Here is a 23,670-nt window from a genome sequence, read left to right on the forward strand (position 1 = left end):
TGCCAACATGCCCATACAGAATCACATTGGCAATTGTCACAATTGTCCTGGGCCTCCTCCACTGTCAGAATGAGGCCAAATGCAAATTGTTGCAACAGCACCTCATTTTGCTTGAACGGCTTACACCCCAGCGGTATGAGTAATGATTTCTTTAACTTCAAAGAGCCCTTGCATCCCCTCTCTCTCCGTTCCTCCCCCGCCCCAGTTGCATTGGTTTCACTGTCATCCTGGTGAGCTTTGTTGTCTGTAACTTGTTTTCACCTAGTTCCCAGCTAACAATGGCCTGTTTCCTTCATCATTGTTAATTTTTTGCATATCTTTCATTCATTTGTTCTATATCTCTCTCTATATCATCGTCTATATCTCGTTTCCCTTTCCCCGACTCTCACTCTCACTCTGAAGTAGGGTCTCGACCCGAAACATCGCCTATTCCTTTTCTTCAGAGATGCTGTGTGACCCACTGAGTTTCTCCAGCTTTTTGTGTCTATCACAATGGCAAAGTCAATCTTCAATTGTTAGATCAATCCAACTAATTTTCAATTAAAAGGTGCTTCTAAATCTAAATTACTAAATAATATTTAATTAGGCTTTACAGTCTAAAATGAAACATATTGCCATGGATTCTTATGAATATCAATTGGTGTATCTATTGAAGTACTTAACGTTCATCAAAACCTCAGTGAAACCGACATCTTGACCTCTGAGAAGGCTTTCACTTTAGCCATTAATAAAAGAATGCACATGTCTGAACTAGTAAACTACACTACTTGAAAGCACAGAATAATTACTCACCAATAATTCTTCTGCCAAGCAGTAACAAAACAAAAACAATTGTAAACAGAAGTGCAATTAGTTAAGATGGAGGGCTATCAGTTGGGAAAAAAAAAAAAAACAAAGATAACATGGAGCGTCACAGTGGCGCAGCGGTAGAGTTGTTGCCTGACTACAGATGCTGTCTGTACGCAGTCTTACGTTCTCCCTGTGACCGTATGGGTTTTCTCTGGGTGCTCCGGTTTCCTCCCACACTCCAAAGACTTACAGGTTTGTAGGTTGAAGATAGACACAAAATGCTGTAGCTGCTCAGGCAGCATCTCTGGGGAAAATGAATAGTCGTGACCCCTCTTCAGACTGCTGCCTGACCCACTGGGTTACTCCAGCATTTTGTGTCTATCTTCAGTGTAAACCAGCATCTGCAGTTCCATCCAACACAGGGTTGTAGGTTAATTGGCTTTGGTAAAATTGTCAATTGTCCCTAGTGTGTAGATACAGTGCTAGTGTACGGGGTTATCGCTGGGGCCGAAGGGCCTGTTTCCGTGCTGTATCTCTAAGGTCTAAAGTAAAATTGAATGCAATGCAGCACAAATGGCCACAGAGCAAGAAGGGTAGTAAATTCTTGTGCCATGATTGTCCAATGCATGCTCATAAAAAAAAATTTTAAAATGCAATTCTTCAACACAATCTGAAAGTACATTGCAAAAAAAATGATCATAATCATGCTTTAAATTAGGTTGCAAGAAAAAGATAAGTTAAAACTGCAGATGTTAAATGCATGCACCAAAAATTAACATAATGGGATACTAACCTGATTTCCAGCAGGTTGTTTCTTATAAAGCTGACCACATCTTTGTTGGGCACTATAGAAAAAAGTATAACAAGTTTCTAAATGCAAAAATTGCTTAAGATTACCTAAAATCTTTACATTCCAAGGAACAATGAAGCTTCAAATCGAAAATATGATGTGCCTTTATCAGGATGTCATATCAAAAAGGTAACATGGAGATGAACGCACATTATGTCTTTACTCTTACAAGAATTATTAAAGCAATGTTAAAAGTCAATTGTTGTGAGCAAGAATTGCACTAGAATTGGCCATAACTCACGAATAATTAAACTGACCAGAGGCACAACACCTTTATAATTCTGAATTGTTAACTTGCCGAGTATGTTAGCTTCAAGTATATGGCACACGCATTTTTTATACTGAGAGTGTAAAAGAAAGTGGTGAAATCAGGTAGAGATACAACATTTGAGTCGAGGCAGAGTCGGAAAAAAAGGCACAAGTGCTGAAGCAACTCAGCGGGTCAGGCAGCATCTCTGGAAAACATGGATAGCCAACGTTTCGGGTCATGACCTGAAATTCAGACTGTTTATAATAGGGGGGGGGGGGAGAAATCTGGAAGAGAAATGGGGAGTAGAGAAGGTGGGACAAAGCTTGGCAAGTGATAAGTGGATACAAGTAAAGTGGGGGGGTTGATAGTGGTGTTTAGGAGGCTTTTGGATAGGCACGTGGATATGCAGGGAATGGAGGGATATGGACCATGTACAAGCGGGTGAGATCAGTATAACTTGGCACCATGTTCAGCACAGACATTTTTTGCTGAAGGGCCCGTTCCTGTGCTGTACTGTTCTATGCTCAATTCAGAGCCAGAACTCACTTTGCGTAAACTTTTACGGGAAACTCTCTGGCAAACTTTAGCTGTTGCCCTGACGATTTGTAGAGCCCCTTAATAAAAATAAGATGGCTTCTGTGGGCATGGGTCATCACCAATTTGTTCAGATCTATCTTCCCCACATGAGAACTGTCCCTCCCTTTTCTCATGAGAGTAGTTTCTATAACAGACGGAACAACATTCCCCGGTAGGTAATAGAGGGCTACTTTTAATGCACTGGTTGCAACAGTGACAGCTGCCAGGCTAAGTATAAGAAGCAGTAAGATCTTATAACAGATGAGTAGGATAGTGCTGGAGAAACTGCATGGTGTAGCAATATGCGGGGAAGTCCGAAAAACTGGTTTACTAAACAAAAGGACTCAAAGTGCTGGAGAAACTCAGCGGGTCAGGCAGCATCTCTGGTGAACATGGATAGGTGACATTTCGGGTCGGGACCCTTCTCTCGACTCAAAACATCACCCATCCACGTTCTCCAGAGATGTTGCCTGACCCACTCAGTTACTCCAGTTCTTTGTCTTCTATAACTGTTTCACAATTGAAGATCACAAAAGATAAACACAAATTGCTGGAGTAACACAGGCAGCATCTCTGGAGAGAAGGAATGGATGACATTGGAAAAGGTCTCGACATGAAAGGTCACCCATTCCTTCTGCCTGTCCCGCTGAGTTACTCTAGTATTTTACGTCTATCTTCGGTGTAAACCAGCAACTGCAGTTCCTTCCTATACATTGAAGATCACAAATTATATGGGTGACATACAGTTTATATATTCCTGCCTAATTAAAATTTAAACAATCTGAATATTAATCGCTAAAATGTAATGAGTTGAAACAACTAAAGTTGTTTTCCTGGTCTTGGTGTTTTAAGATATCTGAAATACGTATATCTTCCATGAAGTGAACTCTTGGGATGACAGTATTTGGGCTTCTACCTCTCGATTTCTGAGTGTCCATGTAGTTGCCCATCACCCATCTAGCTCAGACTGCTAATGCTCTTAGCAACATAACACAAACTGAAATGTGACCATCTTGGACTCAGTCATTCTTTGTAGACATATGCAAACTCCCATCCCATATGGAATGGAAGACATATAAAGGCTGCATGGATGAACTACAAAAATTGTTCATACCAGTTTGGCAAAAGAATAAATCAGGGAAGGTAGTACATCCATGGATAACAAGGGAAATCAGGGATAGTATCAAAGCGAAGGATGATGCGTACAAATTAGCCAGAAAAAGCAGCATACCGGAGGACTGGGAGAAATTCAAAGACTAGCAGAGGAGGACAAAGGGCTTAATTAGGAAAGGGACAATAGATTATGAAAGAAAACTGGCAGGGAACATAAAAACTGACTGCAAAAGTTTTTATAGATATGTGAAAAGAAAGAGATTAGTTAAAACAAATGTAGGTCCCTTGCAGTCAGAAACAGGTGAGTTGATCATGGGGAACAAGGATATGGCGGACCAATTGAATAACTACTTTGGTTCCGTCTTCACTAAGTAAGACATAAATAATTTGCCGGAAATAGCAGGGGACCGCGGGTCAAAGGAGTTGGAGGAATTGAGTGAAATCCAGGTTAGCCGGGAAGTGGTGTTGGGTAAATTGAATGGATTAAAGGCCGATAAATCCCCAGGGCCAGATAGGCTGCATCCCAGAGTACTTAAGGAAGTAGCTCCAGAAATAGTGGATGCATTAGTAATAATCTTTCAAAACTCTTTAGATTCTGGAGTAGTTCCTGAAGATTGGCGGGTAGCAAACGTAACCCCACTTTTTAAGAAGGGAGGGAGAGAGAAAATGGGGAATTACAGACCAGTTAGTCTAACATCGGTAGTGGGGAAACTGCTAGAGTCAGTTATTAAAGATGGGATAGCAGCACATTTGGAAAGTGGTGAAATCATTGGACAAAGTCAGCATGGACTTACGAAAGGTAAATCATGTCTGACGAATCTCATAGAATTTTTCGAGGATGTAACTAGTAGCATGGATAGGGGAGAACCAGTGGATGTGGTGTATCTGGACTTCCAGAAGGCTTTCGACAAGGTCCCACATAAGAGATTAGTATACAAACTTAAAGCACAAGGCATTGGGGGTTCAGTATTGATGTGGATAGAGAACTGGCTGGCAAACAGGAAGCAAAGAGTAGGAGTAAACAGGTCCTTTTCACAATGGCAGGCAGTGACTAGTGGGGTACCGCAAGGCTCAGTGCTGGGACCCCAGCTATTTACAATATATATTAATGATCTGGATGAGGGAATTGAAGGCAATATCTCCAAGTTTGCGGATGACATTAAGCTGGGGGGCAGTGTTAGCTGAGAGGAGGATGCTAGGAGACTGCAAGGTGACTTGGATAGGCTGGATGAGTGGGCAAATGTTTGGCAGATGCAGTATAATGTGGATAAATGTGAGGTTATCCATTTTGGTGGCAAAAACGGGAAAGCAGACTATTATCTAAATGGTGGCCGATTGGGAAAGGGGGAGATGCAGCGAGACCTGGGTGTCATGGTACATCAGTCATTGAAGGTAGGCATGCAGGTGCAGCAGGCAGTAAAGAAAGCGAATGGTATGTTAGCTTTCATTGCAAAAGGATTTGAGTATAGGAGCAGGGAGGTTCTACTGCAGTTGTACAGGGTCTTGGTGAGACCACACCTGGAGTATTGCGTACAGTTTTGGTCTCCTAATCTGAGGAAGGACATTATTGCCATAGAGGGAGTGCAGAGACGGTTCACCAGACTGATTCCTGGGATGTCATGAAGAAAGACTGGATAGACTTGGTTTATACTCTCTAGAATTTAGGAGATTGAGAGGGGATCTTATAGAAACTTACAAAATTCTAAGGGGTTGGACAGGCTAGATGCAGGAAGATTGTTCCCGATGTTAGGGAAGTCCAGGACAAGGGGTCACAGCTTAAGGATAAGGGGGAAATCCTTTAAAACCGAGATGAGAAGAACTTTTTTCACAAAGAGCGTGGTGAATCTCTGGAACTCTCTGCCACAGAGGGTAGTTGAGGCCAGTTCATTGGCTATATTTAAGAGGGAGTTAGATGTGGCCCTTGTGGCTAAGGGGATCAGGGGGTATGGAGAGAAGGCAGGTGCGGGATACTGAGTTGGATGATCAGCCATGATCATATTGAATGGCGGTGCAGGCTCGAAGGGCCGAATGGCCTACTCCTGCACCTAATTTCTATGTTTCTATGTTTCTATCACCTAAATCAGGGATAACTACAGTTTTTTTTTACTGCAACCCCAGAACGACCCCTGTGCATTAGTACTAGGGCTTCAAAGGCATTTACAACAGTCATTAAGGATATTAAAGATGATTAGTTAAACATTGTTTACTTTGGTCTTGATTTATTGATATAATATTTTGATTGGTTTTTGCTTTCAATATTATCAGGAAAAAGAGATTGTAATTGAGGAACAGGATCACTATGGGACTGCACGTTTCTCATCCTGTATCATAATACCTGTACTGCCATGCATATTTTTGAGGTCACCATTTATCCCTCACACAGTGCTGTGTTCATGGTTAGAGTGAGGTCAAGGAAAGAACGTTTACGTCGCGGCCCTATTTTTCACCAATCTTTCCACTACCAGGCACAAGAAGCGCAAGACAGACACCATCGTATGCGGATGCCGAGAAATGTGCTCAGCTCTGGCTGAACAACTTCTAATCTTGTGTGTGGACTCGATAAGACGAAGATGGTTAAAGCGCTAGATATTGTTGCTTACAGAAAGCTCCAAAATAATAAATAAATGAACAAATAGGATAGGATAGGACCTCATAACATTTTCATTTAGATATCATAGAGCCATACAGCACGGAAACAGGCCCTTCGGCCCAAAGCAAAAATATGCCCTATCCAGACTAATCTCATCTGCCTGCGTTTGGCTCATATCCTTCAAAACCTTTCCTGTCCATGTACCTGTCCAAATGCCTTTTAAATATTGTTCTAGTACCTGCCTCAACTACCTCCTCTGGCAGCTTATTCCATATACCCACTACACTCTGTTTCCTGGGCCTTGTCCTCAGAAGGCAGTGGAGGCCAATTCACTGGATGCATTCAAAAGAGAGTTAGATAGAGCTCTTAGGGCAAGCGGTATCAAGGGTTATGGGGAGAAGGCAGGAACAGGGTACTGATTGTGGATGATTAGTCGTAATCTCATTGAATGGCGGTGCTGGCTCAAAGGGCCGAATGGCCTCCTCCTGCACCTATTATCTATGTATCTGTGGGCTCAATAGTGAAAGTGAAATAACTGCATTGTGGCCACAGCATTATTGGAAGATTTTTATTCATTACCTGAATTTCAATTTTGTTACATTTTACTAACACTTATATGCTGTAAAGTTGCCTGTGGGAATGAAATCATAAACATTTATTGATTTCCAAACTAAAAGTAATTATTATAAGGCTTTAACTAGATACCTACTTTGCAAACCCTATGAAGTCTTCATGGTTTGTATTGATATAAGCCAACTGGATATCAATCAGTAGCAATACCTAATGAAGATAACATGTTAAAATGTTAACCATATTTTTTTTCATTCAACCTTAGATCTTAGGCAAAGGACACAGACAGGCTAAAACTTATCTATGGCTTTTGATAAGCATATTTCTTTTTTCTTATGGAAATCAAAACCAAAATAAATATTGAAGATAGACACAAAATGCTGGAGTAACTCAGCAGGTCAGGCAGCATCTCTGCAGAAAAGGGTTAGGTGATAGAAACATAGACATCGAAACATAGAAAATAGGTGCAGGAGTAGGCCATTCGGCCCTTCGAGCCTGCACCGCCATTCAATATGATCATGGCTGATCATCCAACTCAGTATCCTGTACCTGCCTTCTCTCCATACCCCCTGATCCCTTTAGCCACAAGGGCCACATCTAACTCCCTCTTAAATATAGCCAATTAATTGGCCTCAACTACCTTCTGTGGCAGAGAGTTCCAGAGGTTCACCACTCTCTGTGTGAAAAATGTTTTCTTCATCTCGGTCCTAAAAGATTTCCCCCTTATCCTTAAACTGTGACCCCTTGTTCTGGACTTCCCCAACATCGGGAACAATCTTCCTGCATCTAGCCTGTCCAACCCCTTAAGAATTTCGTAAGTTTCTATAAGATCCCCCCTCAATCTTCTAAATTCTAGCGATTACAAACCAAGTCTATCCAGTCTTTCTTCATATGAAAGTCCTGACATCCCAGGAATCAGTCTGGTGAACCTTCTCTGTACTCCCTCTATGGCAAGAATGTCTTTCCTCAGATTAGGAGACCAAAACTGTACGTAATACTCCAGGTGTGGTCTCACCAGGACCCTGTACAACTGCAGTAGAACCTCCTGCTCCTATACTCAAATCCTTTTGCTATGAATGCTAACATACCATTGGCCTTCTTCACTGCCTGCTACTTTCTAATAGTCTACTTTCCTGTTTTTGCCACCAAAGTGGATGTGATGTTTCGGGTCGAGGCCCTTCTTTAGATCGACCTGAAGCATCACCTATTCCTTTTCTCTAAAGATGCTGCCTGACCTGCCGCGTTATTCCAACATTTTGGGTCTATATTCGGAGTAAACCAGCGTCTGCAGTTTCTACCCAAGCCAAAAGAAATATTAACAGTCAACTGAGATTTAACCTATTTAGTGGCAAGCAAGTACTAATGGAACCTACTAGTGTTGGAAAGACATAATGCAAAATGCAGGTGCAAAATGTTTTGAACTCTGGAGATTTCTTCAGTGATAGCCCATATTCAGCAGTGCATTGCAGACTGTCAGCAATGGCATGGATTAGTTGCCCGAAATGTATTGGAAGCATTGACATTGATGGTGAAAATATCTATCACCTTGCACATAGAACAGCCCCGGTTTTGGTGCATGGTTGCATTTTCTCATGCAGCTACAAGCTTCCTTGGCAAGGCCACCAGCAGAATCTAGGACGGGGCGCAACCCGGACACTCCCTCTTCACCACTCTCCCATCAAGCAAGAGGTACGGAAGTTTGAAAAAATGCACCTCCAGATTCACGGATAGTTTCTTTCCAGGTGTAATCAGGCAACTAAAACATCCTATCACCAACCAGAGAGCGATCCTGACTCCTGACCTATCAACTACCTTATTGGAGACCCTCAGACTATCTTTAATCGGAATATACTGGAGTTTATCTTGCACTAAACGTTATTTTCTTTATTCTGTATCTGTACATTGTGGAAGGTTCTTTTGTAATCATGCATACTTTCCGCTGCTTGGATAGAACGCAACAAAAAAGCTTTTTACTGCACCTCGGGACACATGACAATTAACTAAACTAAAATGACTCCCAGCAGGCTTTTACAAAATAGGTCCTTTTGATCGGAGCCCTTCTCTTCTTTCTTTGCTCTCCTGAAGAGATTCTCCAGCATTTTCTGTTGATTTTAAAATATTGTATATTAACCTGGGTCTTCGTCCTTCCTTCTCTCTCTCGTATGTAGCTTGAAACTATCCTCTCCGTCACTTCCCGCAGTTTTGGGTATCTGCCCAGCTGTGAAGATAAAGCACGTTCACCTAAGTTCCTAAAGTGAAGGTTCATCCATCTAATGATACCACTCACCTTAATATTGTCCAAAATATGTTTACTATATTCATTAATAATTAGATTCTATGGTTAATCATGTATTTCCTCATAAGAGGTCAATTGCTCATGAAGGGAAAATTCAAAATTAAGATATAAATAATATTAATAATAATATAATAAATTTCTTATAATATAAATACATTAAGATATAAATAGTAAAAATGTCTGAGCTATTTTCTTAATATAATAAAAATATTTCAGAAAAGAGTGATGCTCATAAAGGAATGTTCAACTATATTTATTTGTTAAATATTTTCTATGAAAGAAATGTTTCAGCTATTGCTAGGAAAGATTAGGCTGCTTTTGATAGATACTTTCAAGCTATCTAATATTGAATGTAGTACAGGGTAAATTTAAACTTCCATCTTCCAATAAAAGACAAAAATAAAATTGTCTCTCTTAAGACAGGTTTGCTGAGTTCAAATGTTACCAAGGAGTTTATGGTTATCGCTACATGATATTACATTCCGAACACAAAATAAAAAGATTCCATATGCTGGAAACCTAAAATAAACTCACAGGAAATGCTGGTGATACCAAGCAGGTCAGGCAGCAACTGTTGAGAGAGAAACAGAGTTAACGTTTTAGGATGTTTAGGTCCGATGAATCATTATTGATCAACACACTAACTTTTTCTCTCTTCACAGATGCTGCCTGGTTTATGAAATGCTCTCTTAACTACTGTATATGCCTGATGGCTATTATGTTCAACAATGCAATGGAAATATATAGTCTCTACTATTAGAAGTAGTGAAATTTACCAGATTCACCAGCAGAATATAAAAGTTTAAAGTAGGAAAAAACTTTGATCACATGCTTCCATGCTTTGCTGGTTGTGAAAAAAGTTCTGAATGCCCCGAGTATTCAGAAACATTCAAAACCGACTAATCGGTTAACATTTAGTCTTTTAAAAAAACAAGATAATAATTGAAAAAATAAACATGTTTGCAACAGTACTTGTGATTTTAACTACAACAGGGTTCTTGAACAAACAGCCGATGGTGGTTTATACCAAAGATAGACACAAAGTGCTGGAGTAACTCAGAGGTTCAGGCAACATCTCAGGAAAAAAGGTGAGTGACATTTCGGGTCGGACCCTTCTTCGGACTGATTGTACGTGGGGTGGGAGGAGAAAAAAAGCTGAAGAAGAAAGAAAGCTGGAAGAAAATTCAGCCGGAAGAAGGGTCCCGGCCCGAAACATCACGCATCCATTTTCTTCTTTGTGCCTATCTTCACAAGTACTGGACCCGGCAGGTTAGATCTGGCACAGGAAGAACAAGCGTAAGGAGGATCAGACATCAGAGGGGAATGCAAGGGTGACGTCTCTTATATTTTATGAATCAATTTGTCTGCTCTCATGCTTTTACTTGCTTTGGGGATTTGTGTGTTCATATGGAAGGCCCAAACTTCCTGAGGCATGCAAGGGTAAATGTGGTCAATTCAGTGTGGAACTACTTCCCAACAAATTGCGGCCGACCATACTGGCTGGCAATTCTAAATCCTTTTTATGGTTGCTGCTTATTTTAGAACTGGAAATTACATTTCTTTAAAAATAATTATTACTTACAGGTAACAAAAATATACCTGCACATAAATGCAGCACTTATTCCTTGAAGGAATGTACTCCTCTGACTTCAATTCTGAATGACTTGATCATAAGAACCCTGAGTCTAGACAAGTCTGTTAAAGGAATCATCAACTCTCTCTGGATATGCATTTCTTCTGTCTAGTCATAAATAAAAATTGTGATAAGCACTAATTCTTCTGGACTCAGGAGTATATTATAGAATGGTTATAATACAGCAACTCTCATGTTTCGCTTGGGCAGCTTACAACCCAGCGGTATATTGATTTCTCTAACTTCAAGTAACCCTTGCTTTCCCTCTCTCTCCGTCCCTCCACCATCCCAGGTTCTCCAACTAGATCTACTGTCCTCTTGATTAAATATTACTGATTATAGGCCGCGTTGTCACCATCCCCTCAACTAACAATGAACCATTCTACATTTCCTTGACAGCATCTGCTTTGATCTGTCGTTCTCACACCTTACCCTTCGTTATCTCTAGTCTCCCTCTCCCGACTCAGTCTGAAGAAGGGCATTGCCCATTACTTCTCTCCAGAGATGTTGCCTGTCCTGCTGAGTTACTCCAGCATTTTGCGCCCATCTTCAGTGTAAACCTGCGGTTCTTTCCTAAACAACTCTCTACCAGACCCATACTCTCTCTTTCTGCATTTTTTTCAGAAGTATCATTTATGCTATTTTCTCAATCTTCCTATTAAAATGGATCACCTCATATTTCTCCATGTCTGCCGGCAGTGTGTCTATTCCACCAGCCTCTTTACATCCTGTTGCAATCTATCACTATCGTCTTCAGAGTACACATTACTGCCAAGTTTGTGCTGTCAGCAAATTAAGAAATCGCAACATTATCAAAAGCCGTATTAAAGTCCATTAGCGCGTCATTGACAGATAATTCTCACCAACTGTATTTGTTATCTTATCAAACAATTGGACCAAATTAACTCAACATAATTTACCCGTGACAAGTTTGTGCTGGCTTGTCTTAATCAAGAAATTCACTGAACCTGCCACAGATCAATGTTTCTGAGAGCTCTCTTCCACCAAGGTTAAGCTGACAGGGCTAAATTGCTGGGCGTAGTCTTTATTTATTGAGCAAGGAAGTGATGTCTGCTACTCCTCATATCTTTGTGGTGTCAGGAACCTTCTCCAAGTGTGGGTGCCATGTATCCAAATGATCCATTAGATTAACCTTGGTGAAAGAAAGTGAGCAGCACAGTGAGCAGCACAGCAGCATTCGAGTTACTGCCTTACAGCACTAGAGGTTCAATCCCGATTACGGGTGCTGTCTGCACAGAGTTTATACGTTCTCCCTGTGACATTGTGGGTTTTCTGCGAGTGCTCTGCGTTTCTCCCACAGACCAAAGATAAGCAAAGTTGTAGGTTAATCGGCTTCTGTAAATTGTCCTTAGTGTGTAGGACAGAACAAGTGCATGGGTGATAGCTGGTCACCGTGGACCCGGTGGGCCGAAGGGCCTGTTTCCAGGCTGTATATCTAAATTAACATGCCACACACTTGTGCAGGATATCACTTGCTCTATCATGAGTCATCAATTGCTACTTATATGTTAATAGTAAGAGGAATATTCTGGTTGCCAATAGAAAGCTTTGTGCTAACTATTTGCATTATTGGAATCCATCCATAAAGTGGTACTCCAGCTTCCTCAAAGGGAAAAACTGCAAAGTTATATATTGTCATTTCTTGCTCCTAATTAAGTTCAGTGCATATTCATGCAGCTAAGAACGGTGAAACTACTATCAGATTCAAATGTAGTAAGCTGTCTGATAGCATCATAATTACTGCACAGAGATTTTAGACTGATTACTCCCTAGTGGGCAATTTGACATGAAATGACTCTTTATCCTGCGATAGAGATAAAACACACAATGCCAACTGAACAACAGTCAATACAAAAGTCAATTAAAAGGCACTGAATAAAAATACTGTCAATGGTGGAAATATTCACAGGTTAGGAATAAAACCAATTGTAAGGAAGAGTTAATCTTTCAGGTAAATGAACTTTCATCTGAACTTGAAACATTGGGGATAAACAAGTTTTATTGGTTTATAAAAGTTAACACAAAGTGCTGGAGTAACTCAGTGAGTCAGGCATCATCTATGGAGAACAAGGATCGGTAACATGTAACCGAACTCTACCCCCACTACATCGACGACTGCATTGGTGCAACCTCCTGCACCCATACACAACTCACTGACTTAGTCTATTTCACCACTAACTTCCATCCGGCACAGAAATACACCTGGACCATTTCCGACATTTCCCAACCATTTCTAGACCTCACTATCTCCATCGCAGGTGATAGACTACTGAACGACATCCACTATAAACCCACTGACTCCCATGGCTATCTGGACTACCCTTCTTCCCACCCTGCTTCCTGTAAGGACTCCATCCCCTACTCCCAATTCCTCCGTCTACGCCGCATCTGCACCCAGGATGAGGTGTTCGAAACAAGGGCATCGGAGATGTCTTCATTCTTTAGGGAACGGGGATTCCCCGCTTCGACTATAGATGAGGCTTTCACCAGGGTCTCTTCTATATCCCGTAGCTCCTCTCTCACTCCCCATCCCCCCCACTCGTAACAAGGGCAGAGTCCCCCTTGTCCTCACCTTCTACCCAACCAGCATCACATACAACAAATAATCCTCTGACATTTTCACCACATCCAACGTGATCCCACCACTTGCCACATCTTCCCATTTCCTCCCCTGTCTGCTTTCCGCAGAGACCGCTCCCCCCGTAACTCCCTGGTCAATTCGTCCCTTCCCACCCGCACCACCCCCTTTCCGGGCACTTTCCCTTGCAACCGCAGGAAATGCTACACTTGTCGCTTTACCTCCCCCCTTGCCTCCATTCAAGGACCCAAGCAGTCTTTCCAGGTGCAGCAGAGATTCATCTGCACCTCCTCCAACCTCATCGATTTCATCCGCTGCTCTAAATGTCAGCTGCTCTAAATCGGTGAGACCAAGCGTAGGCTTGGTGATCGCTTCGCCGAACACCTCCGCTCGGTTCGCGATAACCAACCTGATCTCTCGGTGGCTCAGCAGTTCAACTCCCCCTCCCATTCTGAATCCGACCTTTCTGTCCTGGGCCTCCTCCATGGCCAGAGTGAAGACCACCATAAATTGGAGGAACAGCACCTCATATTTCGCTTGGGCCGTTTGAACCCAAGCGGTATGAACATTGACTTCTCTAATGTCAGGTAGTCCCTACTTTCTCCTCCCCTTCTCAGCTCTCCATCCGCCCACTTCCTTTCTTCTCCCCCCCCCCACCCCCCACATCAGTCTGAAGAAGGGTTTTGACACGAAACGTTGCCTATTTCCTTCGTTCCATAGATGCTGCCTCACCCGCTGAGTTTCACCAGCATCCTGCAGTTCCTTCTTAAACATAGGTAACATTTCTCTAACTTTTGATTTAGTTTAGTTTATTATTGTCACATACTGTGAATCCGAGATACAGTGAAATGTTTTTTTGTTGTGTGCTATCCAGACAACAGAAAGACCTTTCTTAATTACAATCAAGCCATCCACATTGTACAGATACAGGATAAAGGGCATAATGTTTTGTGCAATATAAAGTCCAGTGAAGTCACATTAGATAGTTTGAAGGTCTCTAATGTAGATGGGAGGTCAGGACAGCTCTTGAGTTGGTGATTTTTAAGATGTAAGATGGAGATAATAGGAGGAAACATATGAACCAAAGGTAGATCATAGAGTGATACAGATACAGCGTGGAAACAGGCCCTTCAGCGCAAATTGCCCACACCGGCCAACATGTCCCAGCTACGCTAGTTCCACCTGCCTGCGTTTTGTCCATATCTCTCCAAACCTGTCCTATCCATGTACCTGTTTCTTAAACATTGGGATAGTCCCGGTCTCAACTACCTCCAGCAGAAGAAACTGAAGGACTGTCTGTTCCCAACTTCTGATCTCATGCCCGCCTTCTTTCCCCTCCGTCAATGAGTCTCTTTAACGGGGCAGAGAGGCAGAGAGAAAATGAGGAGAAATTTTTACCAAAGATCTTTGATTTTTACGAGAATGTTTCGGTAAGTGGCTTCCATCTCCGCACTAGTATCTTTTATGGCGGACAAAGATGGCGGAGACGGAAGCCGGTTACGGAAATGGGGCCGAAGATTACCCATGTCCGTACTACGTCTTTTTCGTCGAGTGCACTATCTTGTTTGCTATAGGTTCTTTGGTTGGGAATAGGTTATAAATGTTGGCTCTGACAGCTATGCACCCATCTATACTTCACGATGCCTCATGAAAGTAGTTAACATAACAACAACCTTTCCCACCCCGGTCATTCCTTCTCCCTACTCCTGTCGGGCAGAAGGTACAGAAGCTTGAAAGCACACCCACCAGACTCAGGAATACCTTCTTACCCTCTGTTATCAAGCTTCTGAACAGATCTTCCATAACCTAGCACTGTCTGATTCACCTCTACCCCTTGCGGACATTGGATGTCTCTGGAACTGTTGCTCTACAATGCTGATAACTATATTCTGCACTCTATCTTTTGCTTTGCTTTACCTATTGTACCTGAGTCTGGCTTGATTGTAACTATGTGTAGTATTATCTGATCTGATTGGATAGCATGTATAACAAAGCTTTTCACTGGACCTCGTGACATGTGACAATAATAAACCTAAACTTAAACCTAAATGAATAAAATAAAGCATAATTTAAACTTACAAGCTCCAGAATGGAAAAAAAAGGATCTTTCTTTTGCATTTTAATTTATTGTGTTTTATTCATATAAATCATATAAAATTATTTACATTGAATGTTTAATGCAAGCAGTTACGATAAATGTATCTCTTGATAAAAAAAAGAGTACCTAACTATTTCTGCTAATGGCACATCAGATGTCTATCTACATCTAAAGTAACTATCTTACTTTGCGCTAAGTAAATGCAAAGTTGTAAAATGTAACCAGATGAGTTAAAGCAATTAACACACAAAATATTAATATGACGCCACAGAGTTTAAGGGGAAATCTTAAACTAACGCAAACTGACATATACTATTAGCTGTGCATTATTTTGTACTGTTTGAAGAGACATTCACTGTCAAATGAAGTGCAATAAATTAAATCAGTGACAAATTTATTGCATACTCTAAACCTAAATTACTGTACTGTCAAGGATGTGGATTTCAGCGGATGTTAGTACTTTTATCACTCTGTGTGAAACAAATAAAAGTTAAGGAGTTTACCTTGTGACTGCACTGTCTAATGGTATGTATTAATTCTTGAATAACCAGATCCACGCACTTCAGGCAAGGTTCCTTGAGTTTCACTATCTGTTTCTTCACAATAGTTTCAAAAGCCATATCAGGCGTAAACAAACCAGGCCTGAAGACATTAAAGGCAAGACAGAACATCATTCTTGATAACGACCACACTGAGAAAATAAATCTGCATGCATCACTTAGTAAAATATTCAGCATTTTCCACACAAATATATTTTGAACTATTTAATATTGTTTAACAAAGAAGAACAATTATCATTCAAACATAATTCAACTGTTTGAATAATTAAAATAGATAAGCTACCAATTAGATTTAAACAAAAAAGCACTATCATCTGAAAAGTCTATTTATAAGGGAGGTACACACAAGCTCATAACTCATAGGAAAACGTATGTAATAAGTTATAGAAAGTTATATCTACCTTTCCCTCTCAACCCGATTCTCCTACCTTCTACCAGTAACCTTTGACATATATGATCCTAACTTTAAGAAAACTATGCAACCAACATTCAGAGAATATCTTAGTTTTTACATTTAATAAGTTGGTAAATAGTTTTATATACTTATCATTTGAAAATAAATGGGGTGAGGTTGTTTACTGCATTTGTCTGCAAATTACTGACTGGCCTTCAAAGGAGGAAACAAAATGCTGGAGTAACTCAGCGGGAAGATAGCATCTCTGGAGAACATGGATGGGTGACATTTAGGGACGGGACCTTTCTTTAGGCAATTTCAAAAAAGTTTAAAAGTTTCAAATATTGGCAATGAAACAAAACTGGAGCCTATATGTCAAATGTCATGTAGTTATGTAATCTAAACGGCCACAATTTAATTCAAATATGCACTCAATTATGTACATTTTAAAACTAACTAATGGAATGTTGGCATTGCAGTTAAATTAAAATTGTACGCTGTAATTAGATCCAACTGCTAGAGAATGCAGATGGTACTCTCAAAAGCAAAAATTATAAAAAATAAACTTAACATGGCAAGAAAGCCATGAAGTAAATTAACCTAGATGTAGTGTCTCTTTCTGCAAGTTAAGACATCCATCACACAGTGAAGACAGCAGCCTAACAGGTGGTTATTTTAGGAATACTTGATTTGAAGACTGTTTGGAACCAAACACAAGAAAAAAAGGGCTGCAATGAATGAATGACATGAATTATTGTCGAAGATAGACATAAAGTGTAATTGGGCCTGTCCCACTTGCCAATTTTTCCGGCGACTACCGGCATCATTGACTGACGTATCAGGTCACTGGAAAAGTCGTGGCGTGACACGGCGGTGACGCGACGTGATGACGTATTGATGCACAGTGTTTCCTCAAGTGTCGCAACTTTTTTTTTGTCGCCGCTGGATTTGACATTTCGGCGACCCTGATACATCAGTCAATGATGCCGGCAGTCGCCAAAAAAAATAAACGCCAAGTGGGACAGGCCCTTTAGAGTAACTCAACGGGACAGGCAGCATCTCTGGAGAAAAGGGGTGGGTGACATTTTGGGTCGGGATCCTTCTTTGGACTGAAAGTAGATGGGAGGGAACTGGAGGCAAGAAAAGGCAGGGCTGACAACAGATGACCAAGTAAGGGTGAAACCGATAATGGCCCATTGTTGGCTGGGGAAGAGCTGATAACGAAGGGATACAAGGATGCGAACAGTGGAATTATTTTCCTTGCAACTGTGGTGATGGCAAAACGTCCGACAAGTGAAATAAATCAAAATAGTTAATGTATTTTATTTACAATGTTGATACTGCAACATTATTACTTAGTTATGTGTTACAGGCTCAAAGCAGCAGTAAGCATGCAAAGGACGACGTGTAGACTAAATACACAATTTTCATTTCTTCTGTATTACAGGTTAAACTGAAAGATCAAAATCACTCTTTGAAAGCAACTCGCCTGATACCATGGATATTCTTAATAGCGAAGCTAATTTCTCGTCGTAGTTCTTTTTCATCAAACTCCATCTACAGAAATTAAAAATAAATCATTTATTGTCCTCACGCCAGAAGAAGCTGTGACTATGAGGCATTATTAACCTTCAAATTTACGAATGCTTGACGTTGCAGTTATTATATAAGATATCCGTTTGCACATGATTTAATAAACTACAGACACTAGTAACATAAGAATGAAGTCTCTCGATCTGAGCTTCCTAAGCCTTTGAGCTGCAAATGACTTGCTGTTATAAACAGATAATGTTTAACATGCATGTTTTTATACAATTCTGCTATCTTAAGAGAAATAGAGACAGGACATGCATTTACTGTCATTCATCAATTTGTCGATGATTACATAGCCGGGTATCCAGTGGTCCATTATTACTAATATTTAATAATTTTTGTCAATACAAACATTTGCTGATGATTAAAGATTTGGAATCAAATACATTTTTAAGTTAAAAAAAAAAGGCTCACAGTTCTGGAGAACTTAGATAAGAGATATTTGTGTCGGGAGCCTTCTTCAGCTGTCCCAAAATGGCAACTATCAATGTTCTCCAGAGACGCTGCCTGACCCGCTGAGTTACTCCAGCACTTTGTGTCCTTTTCTTTCTAAACCAGCATCAGCAGTTCCTCGTGCCAACATTTTTAAGTTAATTTGTTATGGTTAATATTCTTCTCTTCACAGTATATTTACAACTAAATAAATTACTGTTAATTATTTTTGAAAATGTTTCTTTGTTTCGAGAGACTTCTGGAACCTGGGATGATAGTTGAGTCTATTAGTGCTTTCAGTGCAAAATTAGGTAGGTTTTGATGCCAAGGTTCAAGGCTATCAATATATTAGAGAGGGATAAATGTTTACTTATTCAAGCTAGTAGACAATATAGACAGTTTTCAATGCTGCATATCTCTACAGTTTCTCTACGCTGTCTGCGGAGGGCGCTCAGCACCGCCAAGGACTGCTCTCACCCCAACCATGGACTGTTTACCCTCCTACCATCCGGGAGGCGCTACAGGTCTCTCCGTTGCCGAACCAGCAGGTCAAGGAACAGCTTCTTCCCGGCGGCTGGCACTCTACTCAACAACGTACCTCGGTGACTGCAATCAACACCCCCCCCCCCCCCCGGGCACGGGCAACTTATATTATTTATTCAAATCGTTTGCTATGTCGCTCTTCAAGAGAGATGCTAAATGCATTTCGTTGTCTCTGTACTGTACACTGACAATGACAATTAAAATTGAATCTGAATCTGAATCTGAATCTGAGTTTTATGACATTCAGGAGATTTCCTTGTTACATGACTCAAGGCCCAGAAATCCACTGATCACTTCAATATTTTACTTTTCTGATGGTTTCACTGCAATAACATAAGTAGAATGAGATTGGTAAGAGTTATACCTTTACCAGCTCAAAAGGAAATCGTTCATGGAAAACTTTGTTGATCCTTGCTCCACCTGATAATTCTGCCGTATCCACTTGATTGCCTGATCCTTCGATTTTCTTGTCAAAATCCACGGAAAACTGTTTTACCATCCTGATTGTTAGAAAGGAAGAAAATAATTTCTGATTGGTAGTTAATAATTACTGACGAGTCTATGGCACACTTTTTAAAAGTTTAGTTTAGTTTAGAGATACAGCACGGAAACAGGCCCTTTCGTCCCCCGAGTTCACGTCAACCCGCCATCCCCGTACACCACTATCTTACATATTAGGGACAATCTACAATCTTTACCAGTCAATTACCTACAAACCTGCATGTTATAGGAGGAAACTGGAGCACCCGTGGAAAACCCACGCAGTCATGGGGGAGAACGTTTAAAATCCATACAGACAGTACCTGTAGTCAGGATTGAACTCAGGTCTCTGGTGCTGTAAGGCAGCAACTCTACCGCTGAACCACCGTGCACCCCTAAGCTTCCAAACAGTCTTGGCTAATAAAAACATCTTGCCTGCCTATGTACCACTCTTCTCTATCTTAAGGAAATAAATGAAAACTTGGGTGAAAGCAATCATTTTAATTTAGTTTAGTAATAATGGACACTTATACTGGTGATTGACAGATCTTGTGTTATGCGTGGATATCAAGGTATAGGAACGGTGGCGAGAAAATTAATTTGCTCTGATCTAACCAAGTGAACAAATAGATTCACAGGAACGGAGGTTTCTCCATCCATGCATCATCTTTGACTGTATTGCGCAGAACCTGAAGTTACCCATCCCAAAGATCTGCTGGAACTAGTGGACTGAGATAACATTTCTTAGAGAGCTTTTATGTAATATTAGAATGTCATTTATTTTATGTTGAAATTTGTCTGCAATAATAAATTTCGTTCTTTATTAATTTGGAGAAGTAATCAATATTCCGTTTAAAATATACAGTTTTGAAAGAGGACACAAAATACTGGAGTAACTCATACGTGACGTTTTTGGTCATGATACTTCTTCAAACTGAAGAAGTTCTCGACCCGAAACGTCACCTATCCATGTTCTCCTGTGATGCTGCCTGACCCGATGAGTCACTCCAGCACTTTGTGTCCTTTTGTGTATTGACCAGCATCTGCAGTTCCAGCCACACGTTTCTTTATGATGTGTGTAGCAACTGTGGCGTATTCATTCAGGTCCGTTGCCGAGTCCATGAACATTGCCCAGTCTACAGACTCCAAACAGTCCTGGAGTTGTTCCTCCGCCTTCCCCGACCAGCTCTGTACAGCCCTCACCTCTGGGGGTATGCTCTTCAATTGCTGCCTGTAGGCAGGAAGAAGCAGCACCGCAGTATGGTCAGATTTACCGAAGTGAGGGCGAGGGATAGAGCGATAGGTGTCTTTGATGGTCGTGCAGCAGTGGTCGAGGGTGTTTGATTCTCTGGTGCTGCAGGAGACATATTGGTGGAAGTTAGGGAGCGATTTCTTCAGGTTGGCTTTGTTGAAATCCCCGGCTATGATGGTAAACGCCTCGGGGTAAGCCGTCTGGTTGTTGACCACGGCATGCAGCTCCCCCAGTGCCAGATGGAGGTCTGCCTGAGGAGGGATGTAGGTCGCGGTCAGGATGATGGAGATGAATTCCCTCGGTAGGTAGAAGGGACAGCACTTCACAGCCAGGTGTTCCCTGTGTGAAGAGCAGGAGTTGGATAGGATGGCCACGTCTGAGCACCACGCAAAGTTGACCATGAGGCAGATGCCCCCTCCTCTCCCTTTCCCAGATGCCAGTGTACGGTCCATGCAATGGATGGAGAAACCTTCAGGTTGGACTGTTGAGTCTGGGGAGCTGGGGGTGAGCCATGTCTCTGTGAAACACAACACAGAGCATTCCCTCAGCTCCCTTTGATAAAGCAGCCTTGCCCTTAAGTCCTCCACTTTATTTTCAAAGGACTGTACATTGGCTAGGACGATGGGTAGGGAGAGGTGGGTCAAAGTCCCCTGTGCTTCTGTCTGACCTGAAGTCCTCCCGTTGGCCACGTTTCCAGACACAATGGAGGCCTCTCCATTGTTTCCAGGTACTGTGCTTACTGTACCTGCTGTTTCTGTGAACCTGCGCTGGAACGGGGATTCCCTTGCAGACACCAGCACCAGCTCCGTTGCAGCTCCAGCAGCTCCAGTTCCTGGGAGATCCTGCCCATCGGCACGGGAGGTCTTTCCGGTGTTTCCAGGTACAGTACCTGTGATCCTCAGTCGGGTCGGGTGTTCTCCAGCGATTGAGGGAACGTTTGCAGTCGGGGGCTCCCGCAGCTGCGGGAGATCGCAATATCACTATTGCCTTCAAGTGCACTAGCAGTTTGTCCGTTTCTGCGCCGATTTCTACCGTTTCTCTGATCAAGGTGAGTTGAGAGAAGCTATGAATAATCCTCTTCTGTTGAGCTGCTGGCAAACTGTCACCACAGGCAGGCTCCATCTTTGATGTGTCAATAAATTCTCATTAAATTGAATTTGCAATGAATTTCATTGAATTGAATTTCCTCGTTTCTACTGTTTTGAAAGCATGCAGATTCAAGCTAATATGACACAAGTAGTTCCCAGAATTTTCCCAGACAATCCACATTATACTTCAAACAAAGATGCTTAACAATAAGTTGAGAGCGCGTAACGTACAGCAAGAGAGCCTTGGCTGTTATGGCAGGGTCATCAGGTCGGCAGTCCTTAAACTCTGCCACCTCCTTTTCTAAAGATGATAACTGCCTCCGCAGCTTGTCTCGCAGCACTGGGAGAATCTCCCGAATGTGGTTGGTCAGTTGCTGCAAAATAAAAGACAATGAACATTCAAAACCCTATTGAAACATTAACAAATTATAACATATCTATATATTACTAAAACTCTCATCTTGACCACTTCCTGTTTGCGTTGTAATTAAATTTGCACGAAAACGATCCCCCACAGCGATGCCACCTTACTCACCATTCTCCTCTGCTGCAAGTCAAATAAGTTTTGTTCCGATCGGTGAAACAGTACAAAAGTTATGAAGGTTTTGAAGGTTCCTCCTCCCCCCCCCCCCCATCCCCCTCCCCCCACACATCCCCTCCCGAACACCCCCCATCCCCCACACCCCCTCCCCCCATCCCCCCCCCACACGCCCCCCCCACAAAGCCCCTTACCCTCACCACTACTCCCCAACACCCCCCTCCCCCCACACCCACAACCCCCCCCCTCACCCACACACCCCCCTTCCCCACATCCCCTCCGCAGTGGTGGAACATTGCTTCGGGGGAATGGTTTGCGTTGGAAGAACAGGTGAGTGGTGGAATATTGCGTTGGGGAATGGGTTGCGTTGGGGGGGACCAGGCCTCCCGTGTGACTGGGACCCAACGGGTCCCACGTAGCCTAGTTACATAATAAAGTGGAGGTGCAATGAATGTCTTGCTCTTCCGTTAGAATTCTAGAACAACAATGTTGCAATGAAATTCAAGCTAAACATGTTAATTTAACAAAGATATAGTTGTTGAACATGGCCACGAAAGTAAATACTGTACAGAAAAACTACATGATGCATTACATTTTCATCTTTCTGCACCAGGATTAAATTCAGCCAAAGATAAAGAAAAGCTGCATATGTCTGTGAAAATTATTGGTAGGCTAGCATTAAAAAAAGGACAAATCAGATTTAAAATGAATATCTAAAAAGGTTTCTAAACCGTTATGAAGGGAATTTAATAAAGATAATCTGAGGCTTCTGTCTGATCAGATCACTTGTAGTATTTGTCACAATGATTCAAAGATGGACCCCTTCATCACGCCAAATCGGGTCAAGGGGGATATAATCATTTTAACCTTGCTCACCATTATCTTATTACCCTATCTTAGTAGAATATGCTCCTATAAGAACTGACTGAAGAAAAGTGAAGAAGGTGGATTCTTTAATCTTCAAGCCTATATTCAAGGTCAAAATGTCCAGGATATTTATCAATGACCTGCAACACACTAATAATTCTGCCATGCTTGAACCCAACAAGTGACATCCAGACTATGATGCATCTCCTTACATAAACCAACCTAAGCATCAAATTTTAATCCAACATTAAGAGAAGGGGTCTCGACCCAAAACGTCACCTATCCATGTTTTCTGGAGATGCTGCCTGACCTGCTGAGTTACTCCAGCACTTTGTGTCTTTATGTGCATTAACCAGCATCTGCAGTTCCTTGTTTCTACATTGCGAAGCGAAATAACACTGCACAATTCACCATCAAGGGCTGATGTAGGAACAATTGCTTCACTTATCTCTGCAGCCACAACCTAGAGACTCAGCACGGGATCCAGTGTATTCGTGCCTCCCTTGGGAAACAAATTCAGCACATCTTCTCTGACCATGATCCATGGAACAACACCAAG

The 23,670-nt window shown here is 41.7% G+C and overlaps 1 protein-coding gene across 2 annotated transcripts in view; it reads right to left on the reverse strand.

Annotated features, from left to right (window-relative positions):
- Positions 1-23,670, reverse strand: part of dnm3a (dynamin 3a) — a 154,187-nt gene that overhangs the window by 93,264 nt on the left and 37,253 nt on the right. For both annotated transcript variants that reach the window (XM_055642255.1, XM_055642254.1), the window contains 7 exons: positions 21,938-22,080; positions 19,251-19,386; positions 17,808-17,875; positions 15,868-16,006; positions 8,870-8,956; positions 6,878-6,948; positions 1,583-1,634 (listed from right to left, as the gene is read on the reverse strand). In XM_055642255.1, coding sequence (XP_055498230.1) covers positions 1,583-1,634; positions 6,878-6,948; positions 8,870-8,956; positions 15,868-16,006; positions 17,808-17,875; positions 19,251-19,386; positions 21,938-22,080 — 696 coding nt within the window. The remainder of the gene's footprint in view (positions 1-1,582; positions 1,635-6,877; positions 6,949-8,869; positions 8,957-15,867; positions 16,007-17,807; positions 17,876-19,250; positions 19,387-21,937; positions 22,081-23,670) is intronic.

This window comes from Leucoraja erinacea, chromosome 10, assembly GCF_028641065.1.
Source record: "Leucoraja erinacea ecotype New England chromosome 10, Leri_hhj_1, whole genome shotgun sequence".
NCBI classification, from domain to species: Eukaryota; Metazoa; Chordata; class Chondrichthyes; order Rajiformes; family Rajidae; genus Leucoraja; species Leucoraja erinaceus.